The 20878-nt window shown below is 34.9% G+C and overlaps 2 protein-coding genes across 2 annotated transcripts; both read left to right on the top strand.

The window, feature by feature from the left end:
* The first annotated feature begins 8873 nt into the window (after nucleotides 1-8873).
* LOC110295821 (taste receptor type 2 member 125-like) lies at nucleotides 8874-9809 on the top strand. Its single transcript, XM_021164198.1, has one exon. It carries the CDS (start codon nucleotides 8874-8876, stop codon nucleotides 9807-9809), a length of 936 nt encoding a protein of 311 aa, XP_021019857.1.
* A 6540-nt stretch (nucleotides 9810-16349) lies between these two features.
* On the top strand, nucleotides 16350-17286 carry LOC110297098 (taste receptor type 2 member 125). Its single transcript, XM_021165888.1, has one exon. The coding sequence runs from the start codon at nucleotides 16350-16352 to the stop codon at nucleotides 17283-17285; it is 936 nt and encodes a 311-aa protein (XP_021021547.1). The 3' UTR covers nucleotide 17286.
* The last annotated feature ends 3592 nt before the right edge of the window (nucleotides 17287-20878 follow it).

Genomic DNA, 20878 nt, shown 5'->3' with positions numbered 1-20878 from the left:
GATCCAAAGACCGCCCAAGGAATCATTTTCCTTATCCTAAAGATAAATCAGGAGACAAGAAATTATCATATATAAAAAGTCATATGTTATATTTTGCCATAAGTATTTGTAAATTAAATAGTCTGTAACAAACTTTTGTTACAATCTTAGATAGAGAATCATATCAATACACACCATGTAAATGCAGATTTCTGTAGTCAAGTTATATGGTCTAAAGATTCAGAGCTAAGATTTACAAATAAAAGAAAAAATGACACATTTGTCTTTCTGGGTCTATGTTACCATACTCAGTATAATATTTCCAATTCCATTCATATACTTGCAAGTTCCATGATATAATCTAAAGTAACCACAGAATCCAGGAAAATAGAAAGAACATGGGATGGGGCAGAGAAGAGTTCTAGAGTTGATATAGGACACAGGTGTTATGGAGTGAAAAAAAATTAAAAGGGAAAAACAATAAAGGGTCTTTTATTGGTGAGAGAGGGAAAGCAGAGTGAAAAATGAAAAACTACTAAATTTTTTTTGAAAAACCCATAGAAAATCATTATTTTATAAGTCTACATATATAAAACTCAAGGAGCATAATCTAATAATCTAACAAAAACTTTAATGCTGTTTGCCAGAGGATTCCAAGAGACTGAAAAAAAGAAAGGGTATTCTCATTGTCTTTGCTCACTACCCTAGTACTTAAGTGATATTCTATTGTTGAAGACACTACACACTTTAGATACACAACTTGTAGGAATCAAGTTAGAATTGTCTTGAAAACTTCCTTTCTTAGAATTAGCTCTCATAGTAACAGAAGGAGCTATCCAATCTACCAAGGGAGAAAAGTACTCAATAGTCCTATCCATATTTAAAGTCTGTGAATCATAGCAACGATTGGCTCAGAAAGATACCCACAGGGGTAGAATATCAACACTGAAATCCTAAGGGTAACAATAAGTTGATTTTAATTGGATTTAAAACCCACTGAAGAGAATAGAACTAAATGCCTAGGTCTGTGACTGGAGAGATCATCTCTGAGAGGAGAGCCTACTATTACCACTCTTTTTTTAAAATTATGTATTTATTTCATTTACATTTCCAATGCTATCCCAAAAGTCCCCCACATGCTCCCCCACCCNCTCCCCCACCCACCCACTCCCACTTCTTGGCCCTGGCGTTCCTCTGTACTGAGGCAGATAAAGTTTGCACGACCAATGGGCCTCTCTTTCTACTGATGGTCCACTAGGCCATCTTCTGCTACATATGCAGCTAGAGACACGAGCTCTGGGGGGTACTGGGTAGTTCATATTGTTGTTCCACCTATAGGGTTGCAGTTCCCTTTAGCTCCTTGGTTACTTTCTCTAGCTCCTCCACTGGGGGCCCTGTGATCCATCCAATAGCATCCACTGTGAGCATCCACTTCTGTGTTTGCTAGGCCCCGGCATAGTCTCACAAGAGACAGCTATTCTGGTTCCTTTCAGCAAAATCTATTACCACTCTTTTAAATCACTCTAGTTTCTACCTGTATTCAAAATACTTAGACCCATACATAAATGTACTTTTCATCCCTTATCAAATGAACTTTCTTTTGCAGCAGTTGGAGATTACTTGTGAGATCCACAACTGATCAAAATACAAAAATAAGTGACCTTGAGTTATCTATCCCCAGTTGCATCTACAATGCAACTCCTATACCTAAGGCTCAAGGAACATCACAGAAGAGGTACTAAGAAGATTATAAGATGAAAGGATGGACCATTTAGAGACTGGCGTATCCAGGGATCCTTCCCATAANCAGCTTCTAAACGCTGACACCATTGCATACACTAGCAAGATTTTGCTGAAAGGACCCAAATATAGCTGTCTCTTGTGAGACGATGCCGGGGCCTAGCAAACACAGGAGTGGATGTTCACAGTCAGCTATTGGATGTATCACAGGGCTCCCAATGGAGAAGCTAGAGAAAGTACCCAAGGAGCTAAAGGGATCTGCAACCCTATTGTCGGAACAACATGATGTACTAACCAGAACCCCGGAGCTCTTGTCTCTAGCTGCATATGTATCGAAAGATGGCCTAGTCGGCCATCATTGGAAAGAGAGGCCCATTGGACTTGCAAACTTTATATGCCCCAATATAGGGGAATGCCAGGGCCAAAAGAATGGGAATGGGTGGGTAGGGAAGTGGGGGGCGCTATGGGGGACTTTTGGGATAGCATTGGAAATGTAACTGAGGAAAATATGTAATAAAAATATTAAAAAAAAAAAAGATTATAAGAGCCAGATAGCCAAGGTACTTCTTGCTTGATAACAGTTTTGGGGTGTGACAGGAAAGCTGCATAGATGAAATCTCAGCAATATGAATGCATAAACAAGACAGGAATGATGACAACATGAGTTGATGTCAATTCTAATGAAGAAAATTTCACATGGCCCCACTCTTAGATGAAGAGCTTCAGGCAGTTGTTGGTGCTGAGATGGGAGGAATCACTTACTCCAAGGATGAATCACCAGATTGGCTATCCAATCCCAAGTGTTCACTGTGTAGTGTGTGTGTGTTTATGGAAGTCATACATTTGAGAGTGGTAGGGGATAGTGGAGGAGTTTCCCTGGCAAGAGGAAGGGATGGAAATAATATGAAGTGCACTTATAGGAAATTATTCAAAATGATTTTAAAAATTACAAAAAGAAATGTCAGTAGTCATATTATGAATTTTATTCATGTATTAATTTAAGAAATACTAAATTGTAAAACAAAATATGCAAATCATAGCTATTTATGAGTCAATTTGAATCATAATTATTAAAGACAAAATGTGGACTATTAAGCTGACAAAAATCTGAATTTTTGTTATAATTGAAGAAGGTGCCTACAAAGTTCTATCACTTATTTGAGTAGCTGTTAGAAATTATTGCCTGTGGGGAAAGAGCAAGTCAATGTTCTTAAGAGCTAGAGCCCCTGAGAGGCTGCCCTGCGCAAATAGATGTCTACACAAAGCTTCAACACAGTAAATGGATTCAGTGTGCTTCCTAAAGATATCCAAGAATTTGGGAGGGAAAATGATAGAGAGATAGGGGACAATTGAAAGGGGGTGTGTGTTTAATGTACACAATATTCTAAAATGTCATATAAGAATTTTTTTACAAGGATTTGGAACCAATTGGAACATATTAGCATTGATGACAGTAGAAATATGAAATGTTTCTGTAAATTTGTTTGTATTTTCTCTTATTATATATAAGTATGAAATTTTCTAGCTGTTTATATACAAAATGTTAATTTGTCTTAAAATATTTAAATCAGTTTATGATTTTTGTTCTTTATTAACTCATCTTTCTTTCATTTTTTTCTTTCTTTATTTTATACTTCCTTTCTTTTGTTTCTTTCATAGTGGTGGACATTGAAACCTGAGGCTCACATAAATGTGAAGGGAGTAGCATTGGCCATAACAGTTTCCATTCCATTCCAAAATGCTATTTCAATATGGGTGTGTGTGTTTTTCAGCAACCTACATAAAGTTATGGTTGTTTTAAATTATATGTCAACATGTAACCCTATTTTGAAAGGCTAGAAAGTAACCATGTTAGTTTTCTGAATGGATTTGAAGGTGTCAACCAGAAGGAATAGAAGACATGTAATAGCTGGAAGATGGGAAGGCATGTTACAAACCATTGTCTTCTGGATGTGGACATCGCATTACTGTTGCAACCCTAAACTCACAGTCATAGTGGTTACATGTATGATTCCTGTAAGACTAAGTCTATCAAAATTCCATGAGGAACCTTGAAAACTGGTCTTTTTCTTGAGGAGCTAGATACAGCAAGTTAATGGTTGCTGTAGTGAGAGTGAGATTTATTCCCCAGTGATATAGCTGCTAATTATTTCTGTGGGTTAATTAGATAATATCCTAACTACAGTTCTACAGACAACCCCAATTAAAGACAGGCAAGTATAAAAACAAGTGGCACGAGGAAGGACCGATTTCAGAAGGGATTAAGCAGGAGATGGAAGAAGATAAATGAATACTAGGAAGGAAAGAATATCACACATCATATAAACTAACACTTATATATAGGCTTGTTAGCATTGATCTTAGAAAAATAATAAAAAATGAGAAAATTATATGCTTTATAGACAGCTGAAAAACTTTAAACAGGTTAAGCCCAAGAAGTTAACTACAAAACAGAGGGAAATATGGCCATGTACACTGTATTTAGTCTTGTTAAGCCATGAGAAACTTAGGGTCCCATAAAGTTTTAGAAAGAATATTTACTTATATCTCATTTTTACCAGCAGATCTCCACAGACTTCTGCTTTTTTCATTCATTGTAGATTTTCTTCTTTATGGTGTTTATTGATTCTTTGAAAAATATATAGGTACTTCCTGGTTAGCATCAGCTGTCATCTTGACATAAACCAGAATTATTCATCAGAGCTTCAGTTGGAATTTGCCTTGATCAGATTGATGTGTGGGCATTATCTGTGGGATATTTTCTTAGTGGACAGTTTATACAAGAAAGCCCATCCTAATGTGGACAAGGCCATTACTGAGTAGGTAAGCCTGGGCTACGTAAAAAATGGTAGCTAAATGTGAACCTGAGGACAAGCTAGTAAACATTCCTTCATGATGTCTGCCTCAGTTCCTTCTTTTCTTTCTACCTTGGCTTGCCTCAGTGAAGAACTGTGACCTGGAAGTGTAAGCCAAATAAATCTTTTCCTCCCCAAGTTACTTCCACCTATGTGCTTCTCACGGCAGAAGGAAACACAAGCTAGAACATGGTTTAGTATTGTTTTTGTTCTTGTTTCCTTAGAGATACTTAAAAAAATAAATAAATAAAACCTGCTCTAATTTAAGAAGTGGGAAAACGTTATCTGAAACCACTTAAAGGGTATATTTTAATATTTATATAGCATGACATGTGTACATGTTATAGCCTAGTAGTTAGTAGTAATCATATAAACATTAAAGTCCTCCAAATATCAATCTATTGTTAGGTAATAATGTCAAAAGAAATCTAAAACACCCCAATAAAAGACTTCTCTAAAATTTCAGATGAGATAATCAAAGGTAAGTGGGTAGTCCAAGATATACATATCTAGTGATTCAAAAGGATCTATAGAATATGAAATTTGAAGCACAATACTAAATGTTTCAATTTCCGGAAATATTTAATAGTTTTTAGGAAATAAGTGAAATGGTTGGGGGTGGAAAAGGTGATGGGATGAACTATAGATGGCTTATCAACAATAAAACTAGGTATCCACTAGAAAAAATATTAGCATTCCTGTTGGTACCTAGAAAAAAGTAGAAGGGTATAAAATAAAAAATAAAGCAAACTTTTAAAGAAATTTTTACATAAATATAATATTTTGTTGAAATTGTTATTCCTAGTAACAATTACCATACCGGTTGCCTGCACCACACTAAATTACATCAACTTGATACATATCTGACACACTGCTATCAAACCTTCCAATCTGGCTTAATTCAAAATATGCAAAAGTTAGGCAAAACAAAACATCAAAATTACAGAAAGAAATATGTCTTCATTTACATGGAAAAAATGAAAATTCAGCTTTTTTCAATATCAGCTATAAAAGACTCTAGCCTATTATGTTGAGATATGTTATACAAACAGGAGTAATTTTAAATTATCTTGTAAATAATAATGCTTTTCCATCAAAGCAATATTTACCTGTCCTTTCAGGATGTCACAGTTTCTCTGATGAACATTTGTCTTAGAATGTAAAAAAAAAAAAAAAAAAAATCAAAATGTTTACTCCACATCCCATAGCATAAAAAAATTAGAATTTATTCCACATGCAGAAATCAGGAACTAGAAGAAATTTAGACCAACTAGGGATAGTGGGCTTGTCCATTCCTACCCATGAACATACAGTAAGTTTTATAGCTCATCTTGACTGGAGCATAATTTTCACTCAAGTAATTACAGAATTTTCTTTTAGAAATCTTGTACATTAATTGCATTGGTAAACTTTACTTACTGAATCATTATGTATCTTCTCAGATGAAACTATCTCAGCTCTTGCCATCTTCAGAATTGGTTGGATTTATGAACTTTTCTTTATGCTTTTATATTTGAGTGTCAGTGTACATGTTTTTGTGTGAGTGTATGCATATATTCAGGTTCCCATGGTGGCCCAAGGCAGCATATCTACCTGGAGCTGTAGTAATAGGATACTGAGAGCCACAAGACATTGGTCCTGAGAAGCACACTTCGATCTCCTGCAAGAGCAGTAAGTATAATTAATTGCTGAAATATCTGTTTTGTCTTGCTTTGTGACTACTAATACAAAAATCTGTTTTATAATTGAAAATAACAAGTACTGTTTCAGCATGCATATCATGAACAGAAGACTCATAATGGCATGCTTTTTATATTTTTCAAATAATACAGTTATTTTCTTATTTATAACTTAAGGATTTTATATTTTATTATTACTGCAGGTTTTTCATGTTACTTTATTTTTTGAAATATTAATTTTATTTATAGTCACTACTTATACATTTATTTTGACAAATTCTTCTTTTTCACTTTAATTTGTACCTAACTACTTTTAGAATTCATTATTGAAATCTTAAGCTCTTAATTGACAAGAAATTTCTATTCTAAATCACATATGGAGACATATATCTGATGAAGATTTAGTGCATAATTAGTTCTTATTTTTGGGAATCATTCTTATTAATAAATTTAATTTTTCTAGAAAAGATTCCCTTTTCTACAGAATAGAATTCAAACCTAAGGTGTTCCCCACCTAGAGTGAAAGTTACTGCAGCAGAGCAATGGAAATTTCAAGGTGAGAGTACATCACTCTAGAGAGACATGCCTGTCTCTTTTCTGAACCACTTGAAGTTTTATGACTCCCACACTTTCCCTCACTCCAGTTGAACACCTCATGTAATCATTTGTTTTTGATTTGTCTTTTCAGTACTACACTCTGGCACCTAAGCTTAGCTGAGCCAGAGTAAGTCTCCTGTGGAGACTCTATTGTTATACTTTTCCTCATTCTTGGAGGTGTTATGTATATGTTGCTCATGGTATTTTATTACTTTGTTTCTTTCTCTCTCTTTTTTTAATCAAAATACACTTTTTTATCAAAATATTTGTCCAGTCTTTGCTAGCATTTATAGCATTTTTTTTGTTTTGTTTTGTGTTCAGACTTTGACTACTATGAATAATGACTGTGTCTTTGTACTTACTTTTCATGCAACACAGAAACATATTATCTTTGATACATCTTATTAGCTCTGCTTCCAACCATAGGGAAGATGTGGGTGAGAGATGATGTGGATACAATTTGAACACTTTGTTAATCTTGGACCTATCAGCCCTATAGTGCAAAGGAGAGTCAGCTATTGAGGGTGAGTCTTGTCTAATGTTAAGATAAATAGATAAAATAAATAAGATTGCAGTATTTTTCATGTGCAAAAGAAATACTCCAATGTTTGCTGAGTATGTGTATTTCATAATGTAAAAATGGAAGGATTGGATTTTTAATTACCTTTATATTTCATAGTTCAGTTGTTGCTCCCCTCCTGGTTCAGCCTCCCATAGTTCCTAATCCCATTCCTTCTCCCTGCAGTTTCCAAGAGAATGTCCTCACCCACAACCACCCCTGCCAAGCCTCGCTACTCCCTGGTTCCTCAAATCTCTCAGGAGTTATGCACACCTTCTCTTACTGAGGCCAGACAGGCAGTCCTCTGCAGTATATGAGTTGGTGGCTCAGACCAGCTCTTGTATGCTGCCTAGTTGATGGCTCAGTGTATGATAGATCTCAGGGGTCTGGGTTAGTTGAACTGCTGTTATTCCTATGAGGTAGTCCTCTTCCTCACCTTCTTCCACTCTTTCCTAATTCAATCACAGGTGTTCCCAACTTCAGTCCATTGGTTGGGTGTAAGTATTTGCCTCTGTCCCTGTTAGCTGCTTTTGGGGCCTCTAGGAGGACAGCCATGATAGGCTCCTATCTATAAGCACACCACAGCATCAATAAAAGTGTCAGGCCTTGGAGCATCTCCTAGAGCTGGATCCCGTTTGGGCCAATCACTGGACCTCTTTAACCTCATCTTCTTTTCCATTTTTGTCCCTGCAGTTCTTTCACACAGGAATGATTCTGAGTCAGATTTTTTGACTGTGGGATGGCAACTCCATCCCTCCACTTGATGCCCTGTCTTTCCACTGGTTGTGGACTTTACAAGTTCCCTCTTCCCACTGTTGGGAATTCATTCTAAGTTCCCTCCCTTTGAGTCCTGAGAGACTCTCACCTCTTGAATTTCTGGTACATTTTAGAGGGTCCTCCCACCTTCTACAAGTTCTCAATCTGTAGACCTGGCAAAAGACCTATGTATACCAGACTGGCCTCAAATATTGAAATTTATCTACCACTGCCTCTTGTAAACAGAAATTAAATTGTGCATCAACATACCCCAACCCATCTGATAATATTGTCCTTGATAGAATTGTTCAAATGTTGTAATATTAGTAGTAATTAAAATAGCTGATCATAATGATATGCATAGTAGTAGAAAAGCCAAAAAATATAAATAATATATTTTGCTTGCATAGTTGCTCATGAAAGGCCAGCCTTTCCTGTATTATCAACAACTGCAAAAGACTCTAGTCTATTGTGTATAAGGCATCTAATATGTAGACAAAGCTTAGCTAGAATGTGTGGAAAAATACAAGATATTCATGAGGAAAACTATGAAATCAGCGATTAGAATATCTCTAATTTTTCTTGATTTACATTGGTGGTGTGAGATTTCAAAGAAAAACTCTTTCTGATTTTTCATTTATCAAATATACATAGCATCTTAGATGAATATAGTGATAAGTAACAGACTGTGGGATTCTCTTACAGACCATGGCTGCTATCATACAGATCATATTTGCAACCATTTTCATTTTGGAATTTCTCTTTGGGAACCTTTTAAATGGATTCATAGCACTGGTGAATTTTGTCAACTGGGTTCAGAGAAGAACAATTTCTCCAGTGGATCAAATCATCACTGCCCTTACAATTTCCCGACTTGTTCAGCTCTGGCTTGTACAAATAAATATATTGATTTTCCTTATTCACCAAGTAAAAATGACAGAAATAGTTGTAAGAGTGATCAATATTGCCTGGGTTGTTACCAATCACTTTAATCTTTGGATATCTACCAAACTCAGTATTTTTTACCTTCTGAAGATAGTCAATTTTTCAAGTTCAATTTTTCTTTACTTAAAATGGAGAACTAGGCATGTGGTTTCAGTAACCCTGATGATGTCCCTCGCCTTCTTGGTTTTGAACATCATAGTCATCAATACCCATATTGATGTCTGGGTTGAACTGAATGTAAGAATCATGCCTTATAATTTTAGTTCAAGGAACTCTACTTTATTTCTCAAACATCTTTTATTCACCAACTCTATATTTGCAAGCATCCCCTTTGCTGTATCACTGGTAGCTTTTTTCCTGTTAATTTTCTCTTTGTGGAAACATGAAAAGAAGATGTGTAACAATGCCAGGGGTTCCAGAGACTCCAACACCAAGGCCCACATTAAAGCCTTAAAGACTGGCCTTGCTTTCCTTTCTCTTTATGCCATATTTTTACTTTCTCTTGTTATAAATGTTTGCAGCATTGAATTACAGGAGAATTATATGATTTTTTTATTTAGCCTATTTACTGGAATAGCTTTTTCTTTATTCCACTCCTATATCCTGATTCTGGGAAACACTAAATTGAGACAGGCTTCTCTTTCTGTGCTGTGGTGGATGAGGTGCAGGCCCAAAGATGTAAGATCCTCTGGTTCCTAGTAAGGTTTGTATCATCATGCATATTCTAAAGCAGAGACAATTTCTAAGAAATACTTTCATGTTTACCTTTGTTTATATTTATAATATTTTCTTGTTTACAATATTATTATATCATATTTATAAAAGTACATTTGGAATCAGCATTATCCAAATATGCTACAATCAAAGTGTGATCTTTATAAAATACAGTAATTTTATCACCACTATGACAGTAAAAATTAAGGTTCCCAGAAGAAAAAAGCTTCATCTCTGTCCAAGATTCTACTTAAAGTTTATTTATTTATTAAAATTTCTTTGATTGTGATCAATTGAAGTCTTACAGAATCAGAGTTGTGTTGTTAGGAGATACCTCCCTTCCAGTTAATAGCTATTTTTCTGTGTCTTACCTAACATCATTTAGACGAACAGGTAAAGTCTCTGTAATATATTCTAAGAATAGGGATTTTTCCAAACCAAAAGCTAAAAACCTATCATCAAGTATCATCCAAAAACTCCACAGACTGTTTCATTGTTTAGTCTAACTTGTCTACCTGTGGTCTCTAGCAGTGTATTTGACAAATAACATAGGATATGACTTTTTGTTTCATTTAGTTATGTGATTATTTGCACCTTCTGTACTATCTCAGTGTTGGAACACATATTTCAACATTCTGAATACACATTCTTTGTGTGTAGTTACCATATTTGTCTTAATAAACTACCATTCATTCTATCTGATTGTATAGCTTCACTTCCATCAGTAATAGTTTTTCCAAGATTTTAAACTGAGACTCTAAGAAAGACATATTGTTTATGTAAGTGAGATATAGCTATTATATAAATTTATAATTTTAGATAAATTTAAAATAATTGCAATGAAGGTGTGCTTAAAGTTGTACATTAAAAATTAAGATGCAAACCTGCTTTAGAAATCAGAGCTCCCAACTCTTTACTCCAAATATAAGATTCAATTAAGAAATCCTTCAGGTCTGTGGGGGCTGGCTTATTGATATTTTATACCTTTATCATTATATTTAATATAGTGAATCATATATATATATGTATGTATAGTTTTCTAATAGAGATCAATGAATGTATGATAATTTATATTATTATGTACTCATATATGTAAACAGGATTAGCAGAAACACATTATGATATGAAAAAGAAATTTACATAATTTTAGTGATCAATATATAACATTAGCTTTTCTTATAAGGATATATTATTGGTATAGCTGTCATGGAAAACTGGAGGTAAAAAATTTAATAAACTGTATAAAAATTGTAAATACATTGAATTTATGGAGATAAGGCAAAGGCATTCCTTTTCCCTGGCCTTATTTCCTGTCTTCTAAGTTGTTAACACTTCAGTAAAACATTTCATTTTCTGTATTTTGGAAATGAAGTTTTATTTATTTATCTCATTTTTTTCAAAAGAAATCAATCATACTGCGTTTTTGTTCAGTGTAGTTCTCATATGCCTAGTTTATGTTGCCTGAATTTGCTCTTTTTGCCCTCACTCTTATCAATTCTTTGAGGATATCTCACAGTGTGTCTCTTTTACAAAAGGAGTCATTGTTATCTCTCACAAGGTGTGCAGAGGGATGAGATCAATCATTCCCTTTCCTCCTCCAGCAGGCATAGCACCAGCATGCACTAAGAAAGCTAGCCAAGAGAATGAATTTTCTAACTGAATATCATGTTCTACAACTTAAATGTGTGGAGCCTTTCAAAATAGGGCTGGTTTCTTCTCTCTTCCAGTGGAAGTGGGGAAGGAGGGAGGGACCTGGGAGGGAAAGTGAACTGGGTGGAGGGGTGAATGAGGTGGAGAAGGAAACCTGCTCTGGTATTGGGTGAGGGGAAAGGACTGAAGACCTGAAAGCCAGCAGAAAGAATGGAAACAGGCAACCTCAGGAAATAGGAGGTTGGGGGGACTCTCCAAAATGTACCAGAGACATGGGAAGTAAGAGACTGTCAGGAATCAAAGGGAGGGACCTTAGATGAAATGCCTGACATCACTGAAAGGGAACTTACAGAGCCCATCTCCAGCAGGAAGACAGGGCATCAAGTGAGGGATGGGGTTGCCATCCAACAGTCACTCTCTGACCTATAATTGTTCCTGTCTGAAAGAAGTACAGGGATGGAAGTGAAGAGGAGCCTGAGATCCAGCAACAGGCCCAAAGTGGGATCCAGCTCAAGGGGAGGTCCCAAGGCCTGACACTATTACTCAGGCTATGGAGCACTCCCATAAAGGGACCTATCATGACTGCCCTCTTAAAGACCCAACAAGCAGCTAAAAGAGTCAGAGGCAGATATTTGTACCCAACCAATGGACAGAAGTAGCTGACACCTGTTGTTCAATTAGAGAAGGCCGAAAGAAGCTGAGGAGAAGGTCGATCCTCTAGGAGGACCAGCAGTCTCAATTAATCTGGACCCTGGCGATCTCTCAAACACTGGATCACCAAAGAGACAGCATACACCAGCTGATATGAGGCCACCAACACACATACAGTAGAGGACGTCTGGGTCTGTGTTCATTTAGTGAAGATGCACGTAACCGTCAAGAGACTGGAGGCTCCAAGTTGTTTTAGAGGTCAGATGGGTTGGGGGTGGGGACATCCACGTGGAGACAGGAAAGGTGGTCAAGAGGATGTGGAGCAGTTGGAGGGTGGACGAGAGGGTGGGAAATGGAATGTGGAGTGTAAAAAATAAAGTAATTAAAAAAAAATAGGAGCTGAGCTTACCAACAAGTTCTAGAGGATAGGCAAAAGTATTGGCATACATCTGTAATATTGAGGAAGCATTTCATGGGGCTCACTTGCCAACAACTTCAAAAGTGGCAGCCCAATCCTGGCCCTGGGATTTTTATTTAGTTCTTGTGGGATCTAGTTACTGACATTGTGGCCTCATTATAGGATGTCTCTAGACCAGTAGTTCTCAACCCTCCTAATTCTCTGACCCTTTAATACAATACACTTCCCATATTGTGGTGACCCCTTAACCATAAAATTATTTGCATTGCCATTTTAAATCTGTAATCTTGCCCCTGTATGAGTCATAATGTAAACACGTGTGTTTTTCATTGGGGTCTTAGGTGACCTCCAAGATACAGATTGAGAATCAATGATCTAGACTCTTATTGTATGTGTACAGTTGCATATTTGAAGAAACATTAATACTATTATGTTTCTATGTGGCTTTTTAAAAAATGTATTTAGCTTCATTTATCCCTCTCTGTATTCCCTTTACTACCCTCCTCTGCCTCTCCCCATTTAATCATTTTTGTTGTACTATTTCCAGTCCTTTAGATCAGTGCATTCTGTGTCTCCTTCTTTGAAAACCCACGCTCTTAGCTCTTTATTAATTTTGGAAATATAATCTGAGCGAGGGCTTTAAAACAAAATGTGGATGCTTAAATAGACACTGAAATAGGGAACTGTAAAATGTCTGTGAGAAGTTAATTTGTATACAGAGTAATTAGTGTTCACGTGACTGCCTGTGATACTTTTCTTTTGTAGAAGCTGAAGTCCTAATGATTTAAAAGGCTTACTTAGCAGTGAGTAAAAACGACAAGGGTCAGTACATAAGTTAAACACTGGCAGAGAGCTATTTTCTTTAAGTTTACATGAAACATTAATGGGAAAACTATGAATTCACACACATATAAAATCGTTAGAAAAAAAAATGTAACCGGACATGTAATTTCAGTACATATTTTACAGGGCTTTTTTTGTTTCTTATACTTAAAGTTTAATTTTTACATGATAATCTAGCTAGTGTTTTTGTTAGTTTGGTGAAGTAGAATTGAGTTGCCTTATTAAACTTTTACACTGACTTTGTGTTTTAAGTTTTAAACTTATTTTTTTAAGATAAAATACCATATCATCTACATCTAAATATAATGACTGCTATATCTTCTTGCCAATTATTTATGAATTTTAGTGTAGATTTATATAATGAATATTTTGAATGATCAAAATGCTTAGTAATTGTGGTGTAAGCTGGCATTTTTGTTTGTAATTTAAGAACATACTAGTTTTTCATCAGAAATTGTAATACTAACTCTAGTTTTGGAATAAAGTTGATAAAATTATCGCCACAACAAATCTTTCTTGTCTTTTCTAATAAAATATACTACAAGTACTTAGTATGTACTGTTTTCTTAGAAGATTTTACATTAATTCTCTGCGGCTAGGTTGAAACAATGATACAAGTTAATACAACATTTTAAGTGTTGCCTTTTTGTTTTCTACATTTGATTCTTGCATATCAGAAGCTATTAACAAAAATGTAACAAAATCAAGATAATCTATAATGGCTAGTGAGAATTTGAAACTTAAAGGAATGTAGAATAATCAGAAGCCAAGCCTCCAGGTGGGCCCACTTGAAACAGGTTATCTATATGTCTATAGGGAATCATCTTGAATATGTTAATTGGAGAAAGAAGACTGATTCCATCTAGATCCCAGGTTGAGACTGGGCTACACACACACACACACACACAAGAGGAGGGAGAGAGAGAGAGAGAGAGAGAGAGAGAGAGAGAGAGAGAGAGAGAGAGAGAATGTGAAACAAAGAGATATAGGGGAAGCAGAAAAGCAGTGAACATTCTCTGCCCTCTGCTTCCTGACTGGAAATTTGATGTGACTGCTTAAAGCTTCAGCTACCCTGAATTCTCTGTCATTGAACTGTAAGCCAAAATAAACTTTTGTTATTGTTGCTATAACTTGATTTTATCAGTGTATTTTATCTTAGAAATGAAAAAAGAAACTACAATAAAATAAAAAAATATTAACAATGAAAATAGTCTTCTATTATGGTTTCTACACTCCATACTCAGTTCATCTGAAACTTTATCACACATTCCATTTGAATACACAACACTGAAAACTTCATCCAGTTTAGGCAATCTGAAACTTAAAACATAAAAATTATTGAGGTTTTTTTTTTTTTTATGTCAGGACTCAACTATTTAAAGCATACACAAGGTTATTGGATAAAACTCATTGCTTTGATCTTTTCCCTTTAAGTTAACATCAGAAATCAACTTTTCCATACCACATACCTTTCCAATTGTTTCATTTTCAGAATACAAAACATCACTGAACACTGTTTTATGAACCTAATCCATAAAACTGTTGCTTTACTCCAGTCAGTCTGTGGTCTTCAAGAACATCAATGAATATCTACTACCAACTCAGAGGCATATGTCATAGTACCTTTCAATATCATGGATTAAGTTTTCATGTGTACTAGAAAATTTCCTTTGTCTTTTATATCCTTGTCCATTTAGCCTTCTTCTCAAGTCTCAGCTAAACTTTCACTCTTCTAAAAAAAGAAAAAAAAACTTAAGCAAACCAAATTTTACTTTACAATCTAATCAGTTATGGTAATCTTTCTGCTGGTTTCATACATTGTATCTCTGGTAAACACAGCTAAGTATACGCTGTAAAGCTAAATAGGTTAAATAGAATGAAACCATTGTGGATATTAATCTGGTGAATGTCTTTTAGGTCTTGTTGGTTCTGCGGGAAAATTGAAATTTAATCTTGGATTACAGTGATAGCAACACTCACTCTTATTCTCCCATGGTCATGTTTTTATTCTAGGGGAGGATATAGAAGTTGAGAAGTGACCTCTTATACAGTATGTCAAAATGAAATGGTTGATTCTCTAATCTTGGACGCTGCTGTGCCTCAATCTTAGTATCTCATCTTTTTATATGATCTTTGGGAATGAGCGGCATCACCTCAGTGAACCACAATGTGTATCTACTCATTTCCCTGTACAAGGAATCCATTACCCATGTTAAACAGCTTAATGTGCACGTTGAAACAATTTCTGATCACTTAACTATAAAGAGTGAGCTCAATGCATGATTAAGTTAAGTAAAAAGAAGAAAATCTTTATCAATAAAATTGGGAAAAAGGATTTAGATCTCAATTAAGTGTATGGTTATATAACAGTATGTATAGACATTTTCTATTGTAAGTGGTAAAGTTGTATTATTCTTAATATTATGTATTTAAGGAATAATCTCCTATAAGTGATATCAGATAAGTCATAATTTGTAAAAGAGCTTTGGTGATAGGTCCTTACAGTATTAGTCTAAACTGTTTAAACTGTCTTCAATATTTGAGAATTCTCATATTCTGATATTTTTGTTGCTTTCTAAATGTCTTAGAATGTTTTGAATATTTCTCGCACAGAACTCAAATTGTCAATTAAAATATGTAAAGAAGGGAAAACTAGAAAACCAATGCAAATCAACAGGCCTTTATTTACATTTCAGCATTGAGGTTCCAGCCTTTCCCTCATTATCACTGGCAGCAGATTCCAGGCTACTATAGGACACACAGAATCTGGATGTAACTCAGTGGGACCATGTCAATAAGTAATACTTATGTAGATACAGCTACATTCACCTACATTGGTAAATCTTGCTTGTCATTATATTTGGAGCTTTAGAAGAATATTATGAATTTCTAAAAAAAATATCCGAATTGAATACAGTAACCAATTCTTCAGTGACTACACAAATCAAGCTATTCTCTTATGGATGATGGGTATTGCCATAGATATCTTATGGGCAGTTATTATCACTGTGCAATTCATAATTGGGAATGTTGCAAATGGATTCATAGCATTGGTGAACATCATAGACTGGGTGAAGAGAAGAAAAATCTCTTTAGTGGATAAGATCATTACCGCTTTGGCAACCTCTAGGATTTATCTGCTATGGTCTACATTCTTAATTACACTAATATCTTCACTGGATCCAGATATTAAGATGGTTGTGAAAATCATTAGAATAAACAATAACACCTGGATTATTGCAAATCATTTCAGCGTTTGGCTTGCTACATGTCTCAGCATCTTTTATTTTCTCAAGATAGCCAATTTTTCTAACTATATTTTTCTCTACTTAAGGTGGAGATTTAAGAAGGTGGTTTTGGTGACATTGCTAATCTCTCTTTTCTTCCTGCTTTTTAATATTTTACTAATGAACATACATATTGATATCTGGAGTGATAAATCCAAAAGAAACCTTTCTTTTAGTGTCAGATCAAATAATTGCACTCAATTTTTCAGACTTGTTCTTTTAATCAACACAATGTTCACATCCATCCCCTTCACTGTGTCCCTGTTGTCTTTTATGCTTCTCATCTTCTCCCTGTGGAGACACCTAAAAACCATGCAATACCATGCAAAAGGCTCTGAAGACACCAGCACAGCTGCACATATAAAGGCCTTGCACATGGTAGTGACCTTTCTCCTCTTCTACACAGTTTTCTTTTTGTCTCTTGCCATACAATTTTGGACCTCTGGGTCTCAAGAGAAAAACAACCTGTTTTATGCCACAATTATAATTACTTTCCCTTCAGTCCATTCATGTATCCTGGTTCTGAGAAACAGCAAGCTGAGGCAGGCATCGCTTTTGGTGCTGTGGTGTCTGCTCTGCAAGTCCAAAGATGTACGGATGTTGGTTCCCTGAAATACTTTGTCGGTGTTCTTTAGTAGTGAAGAAGAAAATAGCTTAGTGAAGAAAATTCTTGTTCATTACTAAAGTATACTTTCAAGTTTATGTATCTTATGTTGCTTTGTTTACTATTTGTGTTTAGGATCAATCCTATCTAAACATTTTAGAACTTTATCTGGATATATTCACACGGTTGTAATAATATCATTTTACAAAGAAGTATATGATTCCTTATGTAAGGTGACATAATTTACTAGCATTCAGAAACCTAAGGGAGATTTTTTGAAGTGGTTATTTTATAAAATATAAAACATTGGTGAATATGCATGCAAATGAGATAGAGCAAAAATAGTACTGTGCAATTTTATACTCATAAAAATAAATTCAAATCTAGAAAATAAGCAAAATTTATATTAGCAATTAGAAATTACATGGAGACATTCAAATAAAATGTCAGTAAAATCATCTCAGAACCGTGATTATGTTTTAATTCAATTATACTGTGAATATTATTAGTTTGTAATGTAGAATACTTGGACCATAGAGAACACAATTCAGAATATGTAATTTACATTTGAAAATATATTACACATTTCTTGATAGTTGTCTGTCAGAAATAACATTCCACTTTAATTTTACTGCTACAGAATAAGAAATCTGTGACAATGAAATTCTGTTTATTGAATATAACACTGAGATCTTGTGGTTTTGCTTTGCTTTATCCTATCCGGTACCATCAGTATTTTACTACAGTGAGCATCCTGATCGTCATATGAAGAGAATTTAATCACATGAAGTTAATAAAATGATGACATTAATTGTGGTAGTATGCAACCACTTTCTGATTGATTTTACTATCTAACACAGGTGATGGAATTCAAGCCAATGTTAAATGAATTAAATATAGACTTTTATAGAAATGATTGCTTTAAAACATGACTATTAATCAGAGTACATTTTAATATAACAAGTTTGAAATACCGTAATTCACTATAATACTTGGTGATTATTTTATAAGATTCAAAATTAAACTGAACCTTGTTTTAATAATAGGCAAAATTGAAATAAAATATGTGTATCAAATTAAATGAATAAAGATAAACTAATTACAGAACTACTTGCATGAGAAAATTTTGTTGCAAAAAATCTTGGATGGTGAGTTGTCATCTATAATCTCATGCAGTAACTGACTTCTAAGTGACTACGGTTGATCTTGGCATTATGAAAAATCATTTTCTAAACACTAACATTTGAAGTCTCTAAATCTGACTTTTGTATAGTTATTATGTGTTTGTTTCAGTGATGTTGTCTAAGATTCTGTCATCATATTTCTGTTTTCCGATGACTGCTAGTTCTTTGAGTCTGACTCAGAGGTGTGTGGTGGGAAATATTTTCATAAATGAATGAGTGAACAGATGGGTAGATCAACTAAATTAAGACTAGAAATGGTGAAAATAAGACAACACCAAATCTACAGGCAGCATAAATATCATGATCTGGTTTTATACTGAGGTTATAGGCTTTTCCAAATAGCATCTTTGAGAGCAAAACATTACCATTTCACAGCTAAACTTCTTACCAAACAATAAACTTGCTATAGCCATATCAGGAACAAAAAATGTAAAGAGTAGATGAAATATTAAAAGCTGTTATTAATGTGCTGAAATGTTCATGAACTCCAAAAGACCACTAAGGAGCCGAATACAGGATCTTTATTTACAAGTTGGAGGGCTGGTTCAACTCACCTCTAACCCACAGGATGGTTTCTGTGGAGAAAAGCTTGGAACACTCATCCAGGACAAAAGCTTTATAGAAAGTGGCTGGCAAGGGGTGAATGTTTCTAGCCTAGCAAGCATCTCACTGTTTCTTTTCTAAAGTGATATTTGAGGTGATATCTTCCCAGTACATTTTCTGTGTAAATGTAGCATGTTATGTTATCATGTGTCAATTAAAATTTTTAAATCTATGAATGTCTTATCTTGGGGTAAGAGTTTAATCTGAAGTCTGCGCCATGGATTTAAGGGATGCATTTATTTGAGAAAGTAAGTGAGGACATGTACAAATATCTTTTTAGTAGTGCCTACTCCCATATCTCTTATATTGGCTAGTTTTATAAGAAAGTCTGTACCTTTTCATTAATCTCAGTACTTAAAAGGGTCATGTTATTAGCTTTTGCTTACTGTTAGTTAACATTGTTTTCTGACATCTAGTGTTCACGTCTAGTAAGGAAAGGTTTGCTTGGCATTAATTCCATAGTAGTTTGGCCTCTACTTCTCTTATGGTTAAAGTAAGAGATATTGAGTGTTAACATCACCAAAAGAGATTAATTTATCTTCTGTGGCATAGTTTTTGAAACTATAAGGTTTACTTGAAATAATTTATTCACATGACAGCTTAGAAAGTAGAGATGGAAATCTTGGTCCCAAATCCTCTTCACCAGGAGCAGTGTTTAGATGCATTTATAAATTGAAGAAGCATGGTGATCTATAATATGGGGGAAAAATAAAGCAAAACAAAAAGGATAAGTAGTTCATCCTATATGATACCAAGCTTCTTATCTGTTCATGGGGTGTAAGTTCAGAAAAACAGTGATATTTGCATAATTCGACGGTGAAATTCAAGGTCTGTGAAAATAAAATAAATCGCTTGTTACTTGCAAAGGCCTAAGAGAAGGGGGGACATTTAAAATGGTTAGATATGAACATGGCTAACTCAAAGTTCCTGAAGAACTATTTATATACTTGGTGCTATTAGAGATCATACACCACAGCTGGCACATCTAACACAATTTTACTATTTACCTAATGAACTTCTTAAGTCAACAGGGAAGCAAGGAAGCAAATAAAATCACAGGGTTTCATTTCTCTGTTTTCCCTTTACCCACTCTGGAAATTTCCATGCATGGAGTCATCAGCTCACGAGCCCACCAGTATAGATAACAGAATCTGTAGATCCCTGCAATATCTTTTATCTGGATGAATCTTTCAGTCTATAATTAACCTAAAAAATACATAGTTGGCCAGCAATGGGAGGAGAGGCCTTTGGTATTATGGAAGATCATATGCCCCAGTATAGGTGAAAGCCAGGAAGCAAGAATGGGTGGGTTGGGGAGCAGGACAGGGGCAGCAAATAGGGGGCTTTGGGGATAGCATTTGAAATGTAAATGAAAAAAAAATGTCTAATGAAAAAATGCCTTAAAAAAAAAGAAATGTGTCAATTATATCATACAATGTAGTACGTTGGGTTCAAAACGTTTAAGAGGCCCGGTGAATGCTGTGACATGTTGTGAGTGATTGAAAACATTGCTGTAGTGTGGAATTCTACTTCAGACAGGATGGAAGGATAATCAAGGTCATCTAAGATGTTGACAAATACAACAGGTGACAGTAATGGTAACTTTAGACCTGTAAGAGTTTAGTCTCAATATTGTATGCCCTCTTGGTAATTTGGATGTACTCAGGTTCTGTATTTATGGTGGGATTTTATAAGTATGTGGCTTTTGGGGGGGGTTGTAAAGCTATTTTTTTAAATTTTTTTAATTAAATCTTTTCCTCAATTACATTTCCAATGCTATCCCAAAAGTCCCCCATACCCTCCCCCCTACTTCC

Source organism: Mus caroli, chromosome 6, assembly GCF_900094665.2.
Source record: "Mus caroli chromosome 6, CAROLI_EIJ_v1.1, whole genome shotgun sequence".
In the NCBI taxonomy this organism is placed as follows: domain Eukaryota; kingdom Metazoa; phylum Chordata; class Mammalia; order Rodentia; family Muridae; genus Mus; species Mus caroli.
The sequence above is the reverse complement of the archived record's forward strand: the minus strand, read 5'-3'. Positions and strand labels throughout refer to the sequence as shown.